The following is a 12,916-nucleotide window of genomic DNA, read 5'->3' on the forward strand; positions in this document are numbered from 1 at the left end:
CTTATTTGTCAGGTACTATGCTAAAGCGTTTTTCATACATTAATTCATAGCTATTCTACAATGTAGGTAGTATCTCTAAAAGATGAGATTCAGAGAAAATTTGCTCAAAATCACACAACTAGAAATAAAATTAAACCCACATTCCTATTACTATGTCACATGATAAATATGATCAAATTCTAAAAACCCCCATAAAATTCTTAACAACTTTGCTTCCCAAGCTTCTCCCCTGTGGCATTGTTTATCTAGGCATCTCCCTAAACACATAAATAAGAAAAATCTGTCTCCATCTGATTCCCAGATTCCTCCTTGGCCCCACTCCAAACCAACACCCAGAACACAATTCTACGTATCACCTTACTCAATCCTCCAAAGCTAATTATTCACATCCTCTATTCATGCAACTGATGTGTAATTCGAAGTACAGAGTGAATTCTACTCATTACAAATTCATGCTGTCATTTAAAGCATCATTCAAAATTATAGAAATCTCATTCTCCCTTGTATACTCATTAGTTCACTCCCCATAATGACTCTCAGGCTAAACCCTAATATCCTTAATTTTATTTTATTTTATTTCCAATTAAGAGCTAGGTACAATAAATGTATGATCATTTTCATCCATACCTTCATCTCAACGGACATTCTACTAACCAAAACCTAGAATATTTGCAATCTTACTTTTGCAGGATATGGAACAGCCATTTGCTGAATGAATGATTGTTCTTTCCTTACCAAAATTGTTCTTCTTTGAAGACATTTTCCTGATTCTCTACTTTTTCCAATTGCTTAATCTTCTTTTACTGAATCTTCCTTCTTCCTGATGATCAAACACCTAATCCAGCAGTATGCCCTGTCAATTCTACCTCCAATACATGTTTCAAATCCATCCATCTCTTTCCATCTCCACTGCCATCACTGCTAACCTGACTCAACATTATCTTTTGCTTTGACTATGCTGCGATCTCTCAACTAGTATCCCATCCCAGTTATTGGCCCTCTTCCATTCCACAGATTAATGTTACTATTTTGGATCATGTCATTCCTCGAATGAAAACTGTCAGAAATGTTTAAATGGACTTTAAAAAAACCAAATTAAAGATAGTGACCAACCCATAAACATCACTCACCCAAGTATTACTGGATGAATAAATTAATGTGGACAATTCAGCAAAGCTCAGTCTTAAGCTTTATTCTATTCTATGCTCTTGCAAAGGTGGTCCCCTCTTGCAGCTAAAAATATCATTTAATGATTCTCAAATTAGAATCTCCTACAACAAACTCTTACTGTATTTCTAGTCCTGGGTGTTCTTTATAAGACCTTTCCATTTATTCTACAATCATTTTAAAGCTTAAATTAAAATAAAAAAGCAAGGCACTGAACAGTTTATGGCATGCTACATATATGTCAATCAAAGAAGTATCTCGGACTATACATATTTTTTTACATATGTATAAAACCTCTAGGAAGATATACAAGAAAATGGTAACACTGGTAGCTTCTAGCAAGGGAAACTGTATGGATGGAGTCCAGGATGGGAGGTTTTACCAAATACTGTCCTAATCTATAATAATAAAAGTATAATATGCTAATTAGACCTTATGTCCTTCCGGACAAAGCCGGGGCTGTGAGGGGAGCCTGGATCCTGGCTGCCAGAGGAACCTGGTGCCCGGCAGCCAGGGGAAGGCCTACTCTTGCATGAATTTCATGCATCGGGCCTCTAGTTTTTAACACAATAAGCGCCCAGCCTGTTTTGTCTTCCGGACGTTAAGTATAGTGTCAGTCACCGGTGACTGATTGGACACTTAATGTGTTAATAATGTGAATATATTATCCATTTAAAATAAGCCTCTAACCAAATGATTAATGTAAACCTGCTTTCTTCTCAACTTCCCAGTTTTTGGGGGGAACCATCATTTTCCTGGTTCCAAGATTCAAAAACACTACCAGTAACTTTTGATTCCTTTTCTTTCATATATAACCATTCACCAAATCTTCCAGCACTTTCTTGAAATATAGTGGAATTCTCCTCCTTTCCCATTCCATTTACTACACTGAAACAGACTTTCATTTTTTTAAATCTGAAGTATTGTAAAAGGTCTTGCTACCTAAAGCTGTTTCCCTCCACATCCCAATTCATTATTGATGACTTTGCCATACCCCTTCCGAAACACAGTATCACTTTCTTCATGTTGGGTCCCTACTGAAGAACCTATAATGGGTCCCTTTTGTTTAGCAAACCAAGCTCTCAAATAAGAAACCTAGGCTGCAAATAGCCTTAATACCTTTTGTATTAGGTGTACTATTTCCTTCTCTATCACAGTTCCTGTAGCAGATACTGTACCACCAACCAGAGTGAAGTTTTTCTTAATAATTCTGGCTGAAGTCAATCTCTTCCTTCTAATTTTCTACTGCCCAATACTGTGGAATACAAGTTGCTTTTCATAATATTTTGTGTTGGCATATACCTACTGTATAGCCATTAAACTTAGCTTTTCTGTGCCTTAGTTGCTGTATCTGTGAAATTCTTTCATTGTTTCACCTGTTAGGTCTTGTCTCCCAATAAAACCAAGGATAAGAACTTCCTTATACTTCTTTCCTAAACCCAATGAACACAAATTGTGCTATATAGAAGAGGTACGTATCTCAATGACACTTTCAAGACCAGCAGGGCTGAGTCTACATAACTTAAAAAAATTGTTCGCATATGCATCAGGCACTTTATTACCCATTTAAAATAAGCTGTATGGTAATTCTCTTCCCTTTCCAATGTGTGTATTGGCTCCTTTCAGGTAAGTGTATCTTCTCCTTCCCATTTACTACTTCAGTATTGTCCACAGTATGGAAGAAAAATGTGAATCATGATAGCCTACCGATATTGAGTATCTGACATTCAACTAAACTCTAACTTATTTTGAACACACAATTAATTACCTAGCTCATTTTAGAACTATGTTAAAAAAAGAATATTCCTCTCTGAATTTATTCAATGTATTTTAAATATTGTAAAATATCCTATAAACTATGGATGTCTCATTCATTCAGTTTTTTAAAATTAAAATCCACTAATGATCAATATACTTCATATAAACATTTGGAAAGAAATAATTTCTAGACTAATTTACTGAATAACTTAAATGACATTCTACAAAAGGTAGAACTTAGAAAAATAGCAATGTGTTCGGAAATCCCAATTTGTGTAACTTGGTAAAAAGTGCAAACGGAACAAGATTTTGATGAATATATGAAAAATCGTTCAAAGTTTAACATAACCCCTAAATGGCTCTTGGATTTATATTAGAAAAGTGCATTCAATTTAAACAAAAATAAAGTAAAACAAGTGACCCCAGCCGAAACCGGTTTGGCTCAGTGGATAGAGCGTCGGCCTGCGGACTGAAAGGTCCCAGGTTCGATTCTGGTCAAGGGCATGTACCTGGGTTACGGGCACATCCCCAGTGGGAGATGTGCAGGAGGCAGCTGGTCGATATTTCTCTCTCATCGATGTTTCTAACTCTCTATCTCTCTCCCTTCCTCTCTGTAAAAAATCAATAAAATATATTTAAAAAAAAAACAAAAACCAAAACAAACAAACAAACAAAAAAAAACAAGTGATCCCATTTACACAGGTTTATCATTCTTACATTCAAGCTTTTCCATATTATTATTGCCAAAGAGTTTTCTTAAACTTTAATGTTTTAAGTAAAAGTACCTCAATTAGAAAAAAATATATAGTCCAGTAGTGTATTATTTGAATGTTGATTAATTACAGAAAACATTTTCCTAATAGCACATTTTTTTTTTTTAATTAAGATTTTTTCCCCTCCAACACTTTAATTTTCTAGTGGCGTAACATTACAAACAAAACCATGTCCCAAAGTTTCTAAATACCACTGTGTATTTTTGGACTAATGCTGGGGGGACTATTTTATATACCAACCTCTGCCATAATGTGTTCTTTCCAATAGTTAACAATAGCCAAAAGATCTTGAAAACAATCTGAGAAGAATCCATATTATAACTAGTTTGTAGGGAGTCACATGTAAAACCACAGTTCCTGAGAATTTTATATTCATACAGATAGGAAAAAAAAAATTCACAAAATTTTAGTATTTCTTCCCCCACAAACAAGCAAGCAAACAAAAAACCTCTTAAGTGGCTATCTGGCAAAATTCAGGGCAAAGGGAGAGAAACCATCTGTCTTGCTGACTTAGAAATTAAATTTAATTTAATGTGCTATACCTTAAAATGTCTAAGGTATAGGAAACGTCTTCAAGTGTTCAAAACAGGACAAATGTTTAATTTGATTCTCCATTAGGAAGGACACATAATATTTTCTAAGTAGAGGGGAAAAAAAACCCCTAAATCATTTAGTTTAAATGAATATTGAAAACTGAAAAATATTTCAAAGAACTGATGAAGAATATATTGCATACACAAAACAATTGTTTACAGTAAGACTTTTACTAATTATGCATTATGCAACAGACATAGTTTCATTCTTCCAACAGGAAGTATTTGTTTCTGGGTACTGAAATTTTCATTGGCCTTGTAGAAAGTAGGCATCGATGATGTAAATATGTTAACATAATTTATCTTTCCCTTCAGAAATCTCTGCCATATTCACTTTACATACCACACACACAAAAATAAAACTGAAAATAATCCAAATGTCTAACAATAGGTATATACCATACATCAGAATACTGTACAGTGGCTTTTCATTTTTAAAAAACACACAACTAGATCTACATTATTAACATGAACAAATCTCCAAAATAACGTTGAGTGAAAAATGAAAGTTGCAGAATACATGTAAGAGTACGAGGTCAATTGTATCAGTTTAAAAACACACAAAAGACTACATATTATTCATGGATACATACATACGCAGAAAAGGTATAAAAGCATGTACAGAAATAATACACATCAACTTCAGAATAGTGGTTACCTACAGGGAAGATAGAGAATGGATAGAATGAGATGGGTACAAAGGGGGCTTTAACTCTACCCACAAAGTTGAAAATTACAAAAAGATTTGAAACAAATATGGTATGTTAACATTGTTCAATCTGGTGGTGTTACACAGAAACTCATTATATTATTCTCTATACTTTTCAATTTTGAAATCTTTCATAATGAAAATAAAAACATTCACAGAATAAAGAAAAAGTTGAATCACTGCTGCCATTTCCAGATTAAATGATTTGGTATGCTAAAACACAACACAGGTTTTCTTTTCCCAAATAAGACAATAAATATTAACAGAAAACATTATATAATTGACAATGTACACTTTTGTAAAGAATCACTGACTATTATATTAAAAAATACAATTAAAGAACAGGATTTCAATGCTTCTACTTCAAAACTCTACCTTTGCTTGAGTTAGAGGATCTAATTTCACACCACAAACAGGCTCTCCTTGCTTTAGAGAGTACCCCTTTGAATTTTCTTGTATGCCACTTCCTTTAAATGTGGTTGAGAATAAAAGGCTTAGTGTACAACAGGGTATAGCAGAGACCTAGCTAACTGTAAGTTAAATAAGACTAATGAATACATTGTATTCTCATATAAACTAACAGTGGCTCAATTCAAAGATAATAAATTATTTCCAGTACATAAACTTTCACTTTTCAGTTTGAAACTTTTAACCTGTAAGGGGAAATACATATGGTCTGTTACTTTGTTTACCAAACATTTTTTTTCTTGTCAGGAAAGCTTTCCCATCTTTGTCAGATTAATACTTCCTTGATCACAGATGAAGTCTTTCAAATTAAAGATAAACAACTACTTGCCTGTTGTTTCTGATATGCAGTATTTGGATTTATCTTTGATTCCAAGAGTAGTGATCCTGAAAGATAAAAAAAATAATAACATGTATAAATTTCAATTTATAAAACCTGAATAAAAAATCAGAGTCCACATTAAAAAAAAATCATTGCATGTTCCCTTCACTCAGCTAGATATCTGAAGTATTCACATTTTTCTCTCCAGATCCGAACTTCATATTTAATTTAGAGCATATCATCCTATTCCAAGAAACCCTTAAATGGGGGGTGGGGGGGGGGGGGAAAGGGGGGAATCCACCTACGATAAACATTCAGACCAAGAATATAAGGATGTAATACTTTAAAACAATAACGAATTTAAATAAACAAATAAATAAAAGACTATAAGGAGACTTGATGACTATTAAAGTTTTATTGAAATGAAATTTTAAGGTCTAAATGACCACTTGAAGCCAAACTCTTTTTTAACAGTTATTTTATTGCATTTCCAGTTCAACAAAATAAAACAAATTACAAAGGACCACAACAAATACACAAATTACAGAACTGCTTTTCTCCTTTTCTCCTTAAGAACAAAAAGGACACTGCATGTTAGACACAAACGCCCGTGACTATTTTTAAAGGAAAAGTACAAGCGTACAAAATACATCACGAAGCAATCTAAGGTAGTTTATGCTCCCACTGTCTGCACATAGTTCCAGATTACAACGAGAAAGGCGTTTTAACTACGACCGTACATTTCACGATTTAGGAACACTTGCCCCAGGACTCGTATACAATAAATAAATAAGTCCACGAATAACGTGTGCACTGTCTGCTTTGGCGCCCCGACTGGTTGAGGGGGGGCAAGAATCCACAGACACCCCCCGAGGCCGCCCGCAGGGACCCCGCCGGGAGGCGTCTGTGCTCGCGCGCGTGCACCGTGGCCACAGCCGGCCGTGACCCCGGCTTTCACAGGTGCCTTCAGGTTTCCCCCAGCACCTGCCGACTGTGGCAACGGGGGGCTCGGTGGGAACATCCGTTCAAGAACAAAGACTCGGAAAGGAAAGTTCCGCTGAACCTTTGGTATCAGACACAGACTAGATAACAACGGAGACAGGAGAGAACAGGGGCTCCCCAACGAGGAGCGATCAACACCCCGTGAGCTTCGTGTCCTCTCCTCTCTCCAAAAGCAGAGACCGGAGAGGAAGGGGTCAAGTCCTTAACCGGGACAGGAGGCGGGGGAACAGCGCACAGGCGTCGGACTGAGGGTGAATCCGGACAAAGTCGTTTGTTTTTACCGGACAGAAGTGCGGAAACAAAACCCAGGCTCTGTGTCCGAGGCGGCAGTCCCGGCACCCCGCCTCCGGCCTCCCCCGCAGGGCTGTGCCTTACCGGGAAGCACCCCCCACCCCCCCAGCCTACCGTCCCAAAAACCTTACCGTCGGACTCCGCCCGAACCAGCAGCGACATCCCCTTGAGCTCCTCCACGTAAGTGGACGAGACGTGCCCGGTGCCTCGGTCGTCCCATTGCCGGTCTTCATTCAGGGTATAGACCTTCACTCGCCGCCGCGTATCCGACATCGTGGCCGCTGTCCCCACCGGTCCAGACGCCGCCTCCACGTCCCCCTCGTCGTCGCCCCTCACTCTTGAGAAACGGTAGCGGCGGCGGCGGCGGCTCCGGAGAGGCCCAAGTTCACCATGGCTCTCAAGGTTCAGCCGCGGAAAGGGGCAACAAGAGCCACCGGGACCTCTCGGCCGGAGTCCCGGTATCTCTCACTGCACCCACACACACACCCACCCTCCCCTCCCTTTGCCCCCCAGAGCTCGCTCGCTCTCCCGCCGCCGCCGCGGTAAGCACTACACATCCGCCATCTTGTAACCCGATTCTCTGTCTTTCTCTTCCTCCTCCAGCAGGCTCGCACGGGCTGTCCTAGCAGGGGCTACGGCAGCCGACGAGGCCAACGCACCGCCGCTCAGCTTCTGCTCGCGCTTCCAGGGCCAGCAGCACTCGGCGTTCTCGCGAGGCGGGGTGCTGAACCGAGGTGGGCGGGCCTGGGTGCGCGTTCTTCCTTTCTTGGCCACGCCTGCTGGCGCGGGATCTCGGCCGAGGTAGTGGTTCTCGCGATATCCTCTCCCCCTGCTGGTGACGCGAGACTTTCTGAGTAGGCGGGGAGGACTGAGTCTTAGTCTCGCTTCGCCCGTTTTGCACCCGGCGCGTGACGAGTCGTGCGACCCATCTCCGAGGAAAAGCAAAACAAACATGGGAGGTACGCATCCTTGGACGGGAATAACCCTGAGCAAAAAGGAAGGAGATGTGCTCGCACTCCGTAGTGGAAGCTCCCTCTGTCAGCTCTGGGAGGAAAATAGTTGAAACTTCTGTGAAAATGTAGGAACGCGGAGTATTTTCAGGCAATCTGAAAACCAGATTGGAGTCTGTTACAGTTAAGCATCTCCTCAGGAAGTGTTTGTTCTCTGCATCTCCTGAGGATTATAACGTCGTACCGAAAAAAAAAAAGTGTTGACATTTTCCTATTTCCCGCCAAAGCGTTTCGCCGTTAACTTTGGTAGCTGGCCCTTGGGAAGCATACTTTCTGCTTCATGAAAATACAGACCCCTTATGGTGGTGTAACCTCAGAAAATGAGCCTTACTAGTAAGATAAGTTTAAGGAACTGGTTGAGAGCCCCCTTTCTAACACATCCAAGAGCATTGTTTTGGCTTTTTAAAAAAGTGTCTCTTGTGGGCATTTCTTGCGCTACGTATTGGGGTGTCTTGTGCACTGAATAAGCGGAGGAGGAATTCCCGGGGCAATTCACGTTAGTTGTCAAACATTGGTGGCGACAAGACGTGCACTGCGCAGTTGTTTATTTTAATCCCCGTTCGTTCTTGGTAGAATCCTTTTATTCCTTCTTTAAGACAGTTTCGGCTTGTTCCGCCGCCAGTTCTCTGCAATCCATTAGCTTGAAAGGTGAAAATCAGGCAGGCGAGATGCACGTGTTGACCCTGCAGGGCATTCTGGGAATTGTAGTCATTACTTAATGGTCTTGTCAAAACGTGCTTTTGTTTTGACTAGCTCCTCTGTGTGGACACCCTTCCGCGGTACTTTAAAACGAGAGACAGTGTTTTACACAGAGCAGGCGCCTGATAAAAAATAAATCCTAATATCAAAATCTGAATACACAGGGTTGTTTTTTAAATTTAAAGAGGACCTCGGAACCCATTCATTGCTATGATTGATATGGAAAAAAGGCATTTTGAACTCCGAGAAAACATTTCTGGCGTGGGTCAGAGCAAGCTTCACATAGATAACTTTGAGCCTGATGTTGGAGGATCCCTGAGTGGGAGTTTAGTTTGCAAAGGTGTTCAAGGCTGAGGGGATAGGGCAAACAAAGTAATAATGTGTTACTGGCCCAAAATAACATATAAATTTGTATATGTCAAAGGAATGAGAACTATACAGAAGTCACTTTATGTGTTAAGAGGTTAATAGCCTCTGGGCAAAATTGGGAAATAATATGAATCATTTTCTGAATTTATTCAGTCATTCAATAAATATTTGTTGAGCATATGCTATACAGTAGACATTGGTGAATAAAATAGAAAAAACTCCTCTTTTCTTGGAGCTTATATTCTAGTATAAGAAGACAAACAAATATATGCCAGGTAATGATAAACATTATGACCAAAAATAGAGTAACAAAAAGGTTAGAGAGTGAATTTGGGACTTCTTGTTTATTCAGGAAGTCCTCTGAGGAAGGGGCAATCGGGCCAAACTTTTCCCCAGGGCAAGAGAGAGAGATCCAGGAACCTGGAAGCAAGTACAAAGGCCTTATGGCTGTTGCATGTTGAAGAAGTGAGTGGGATAGCAAGGAAACCAGTGTGACTGAAGTGGGGCAGAAAAGGGGGAAAATGGTGAAAAATAAGGTTGGAATTGGGACAGGGGATATTTTGAAGGGCCTTGGATTTTACTTTGAATGAGTTGCAAATCTATTGGAGAGTTTTGAAGTTATGTTTCAAAGCAACTCTCCCATCTTCTCTTCAGAATTTCTTTTCTGCTATAGCCCCTGAGATCTGGTGACTGAGAAATAAAGGAGCAGATTAAATCCCTAGGACTCATCCCTATGCCTTACTAGATCCTCAAGTACAAGTACTGCAGTGGGTCAGAGGGATTCACTCTCACCTACTGCAGTAGGCCCACCTAACATTTGTAGAGATGGATATTTGCAAGGCCAGGGCAAGTATACAAATGGAAGACCGTATACCATAAGTCTAAATATTTGTAAGTTTTAAATCAAGCTAACTGTTGAAATATATTTTCTCCAACCTTTGGTATACTTTGACAAATATATTTTCATAATGACCTGGAAGCCAGAGTCAAATCTAGAATTCTTGATTTCCTTAAGTTCCAGAGTCCCTCTGGGCCCGTATAGTATGCCTTCCTTCTCTTCTCACACCTCAGCTCTGTCCTGCAGTTTGACAGTCCTTAGTTGCACACACAGGATACACCAGCCTATTGCCCAAGCTCTGTCTACACTTCCTGAATATAATCAATCCCCCCCTTGGCCACTCTTCAGGAAGATAGAACTTGGGAAGAGGACTGTGTAGACCTTGGAAGCAGGCCTGGCCTTTGGGGTGGACACATCCCTTGGTTCCATGGACTTAATCACCCCAGGGGGAGAAGCATGGATAGAGAGCCAGAACAGGGCCCAGTGGTTACGTGGGTCTGAGGGCAATATTGCACTGAAACAATGTGTTTTTCCCAGCAAAGGTTCTTTTCTTCAGTCATCAAAGTTCCACTCCAAGGACAGATATATTTATATAATTTATATATAATCTTATACAATAAAAGCCTGATATGCTAAGTGTCCGGTCATCCGTTCAACCAATCTAAGCGTAATATGTTAGTGATATGCTAAGGCCGCTCAACCACTCGCTATGACATGCACTGACCACCAGGGGGCAGACAGTCGACCGGTCGACCAGTTGCTATGATGTGCACTCACCACCAGGGGGCAGACACTCTGGTAGTTTAGCTTGCTGTTGGGGTCCAGCCTATCGTGACTGAGCGAGAAGGGCCAGACACGCCCTGGAGCCCTCCTGGCTGGCCAACCTCCCGTGGCCCTCCCTAGGCCCCATCGTCCACCGGTGGGGTTCTTCATCCTGGCCTGCACCCTCTTGCAATCCTGGACCTCTTGGGGGATGTTGGAGAGCCAGTTTTGGGCCCAGCCCGATCCCGCAGGCCAGGCCGAGGGACCCCACTGGTGCACAAATCCATGCATGGGGTCTCTAGTGTTTATATATTTACTAGTACATCTACCACTTTTTAAAAAACACGAATAATGGAATATAACATGCACTGTTGCACAAATTAACCCTAGTGTATTTAAACCATCTGTTTATGTATATGTGTGTCATTTCAATAGTTTGTATTTCAAATAGAAATGACTGTACGGAAGTTATTTCATGTGTGCCAATATATTTGTAGATTAAATTCCTAGAGCAGATTTTTTAAACCTTGGCACCACTGATATTTTGGGCTGGATAATTCTTTGTTGTGAGAGGCCATCCTGTGCATTACAGGATGTTTAACAGCATCCCTGGCTTCTACTCACCAGATGCTAGTAGTACTGTACCCCCTCCTCCAGCTGTGAGTACCAAAATGATCTCCCATCATTACCAAATGTCCCTTGAGGACACATTACACTTTTAAAAAAAATTCTTTTTTTTTTTTTTTTTTTTTTTTTTTAAATTAAATCTTTATTGTTCAGATTATTACATTTGTTCCTCTTTTTTCCCCCCATAACTCCCCTCCTTCCAGCTCCCACCCCACCCTCCACCCTCACTCCCCACCCACTGTGTTCATCCATAGGTGCATGATTTTTGTCCAGTCACTTCCCGCATCTCCCACACCCCTTTTTCCCCCAAGAATAGTCAGTCTATTCCCTTTCTATGTCCCTGATTCTATTATAATCACCAGTTCATTCTGTACATCAGGTTATTTATTCACTTGATTCTTAGATTCATTTGTTGATAGATGCATGTTTGTTGTTCATAATTTGTATCTTTACCTTTTTCTTCTTCTTCCTCTTCTTAAAGGATACCTTTCAGCATTTCATATAATACTGGTTTGGTGGTGATGAACTCCTTTAGCTTTTCCTTATCTGTGAAGCTCTTTATCTGACCTTCAATTCTGAATGATAGCTTTGCTGGATAAAGTAATCTTGGTTGTAGGTTCTTGGTATTCAGCACTTTGAATATTTCTTGCCATTCCCTTCTGGCCTGCAAAGTTTCTGTTGAGAAATCAGCTGACAGTCGTATGGGTATTCCCTTGTAGGTAATTGAGCCTCTTTCTCTTGCTGCTTTTAAGATTTTCTCTTTGTCTTTTGCTCTTGGCATTTTAATGATGATGTGTCTTGGTGTGGTCCTCTTTGGATTCCTTTTGTTTGGGGTTCTCTTCGCTTCTTGGACCTGTAAGTCCATTTCTTTCTCCAGGTGGGGGAAGTTTTCTGCCATTATTTCTTGAAATAGGTTTTCAATATCTTGCTGTCTCTCATCTTCTGGCACTCCAATGACTCTGATATTAGTCCGCTTAAAGCTGTCCCAGAGGCTCCTTACACTATCTTCACACTTTTGGATTCTTTTTTCATTTTGCTTTTCCAATTGGGTGTTTTTTGTCGAACCTTTGGTTTGATTATTGTATTCCTCTGGTCTGCTATTGGGTATAATATTCTTTATTTCAGTCCGTGTATGCTTACTTTCTAATTTCTTTATCGTAGCATCGAGGGTCTCATTAGTTTTCGTGAGGCTCTGCACAAATTTATGGCAAGCCCTCAAAATTGCGATTCTTAGCTCCATATCCTCCATTTCTGTCATGTTTCTTTGTCTCCGCATCTTTTATGCTTTCTTGGTGCACCCCCTTGTGGTCTCTGTGTGCAGTCTTGTTCTAGCCAAGCCTTAATTGTTGTAGTTACCACTAGAGGGATTTGACCCCCAGGCCGGCTGGCTATAGGAATCAGCTGTACGGAAAACGTCTGCCTTCTGGGGAGGCGCTAATCCAGCCTTTGCCTGAGGCGATCGGCAAATGGCTGTGCGCAGGCTTTGGGCGGGGCGGGATCAACAGGGCGGGCGGAGGGAGCAGTTATGGCC

The 12,916-nt window shown here is 40.5% G+C and overlaps 1 protein-coding gene and 1 long non-coding RNA gene across 3 annotated transcripts in view; one reads left to right on the forward strand and one right to left on the reverse strand.

Annotated features, from left to right (window-relative positions):
• Positions 1 to 7,537, reverse strand: part of PPP4R3B (protein phosphatase 4 regulatory subunit 3B) — a 48,372-nt gene extending 40,835 nt beyond the window's left edge. The window contains exons 1-2 of one of the 2 annotated variants that reach the window (XM_070429240.1): positions 7,212 to 7,537; positions 5,797 to 5,852 (exon numbers count right to left, since the gene is read on the reverse strand). In XM_070429240.1, the coding sequence (XP_070285341.1) occupies positions 5,797 to 5,852; positions 7,212 to 7,353 (198 nt within the window). In that variant the 5' untranslated portion in view covers positions 7,354 to 7,537. The remainder of the gene's footprint in view (positions 1 to 5,796; positions 5,853 to 7,211) is intronic. The other variant, XM_070429239.1, reaches the window with a different exon arrangement.
• Positions 7,538 to 7,893: 356 nt separating this feature from the next.
• LOC139019912 (uncharacterized) overlaps positions 7,894 to 12,916 on the forward strand; it is a 210,697-nt gene continuing 205,674 nt past the window's right edge. The window contains exon 1 of the long non-coding RNA XR_011473164.1: positions 7,894 to 8,039. This is a non-coding gene — a long non-coding RNA (uncharacterized lncRNA). The remainder of the gene's footprint in view (positions 8,040 to 12,916) is intronic.

The sequence above is a fragment of the Myotis yumanensis genome, unplaced genomic scaffold (assembly GCF_028538775.1).
Source record: "Myotis yumanensis isolate MYYU_CA2020_CCGP unplaced genomic scaffold, mMyoYum1.0.hap1 SCAF_11, whole genome shotgun sequence".
NCBI lineage: Eukaryota > Metazoa > Chordata > Mammalia > Chiroptera > Vespertilionidae > Myotis > Myotis yumanensis.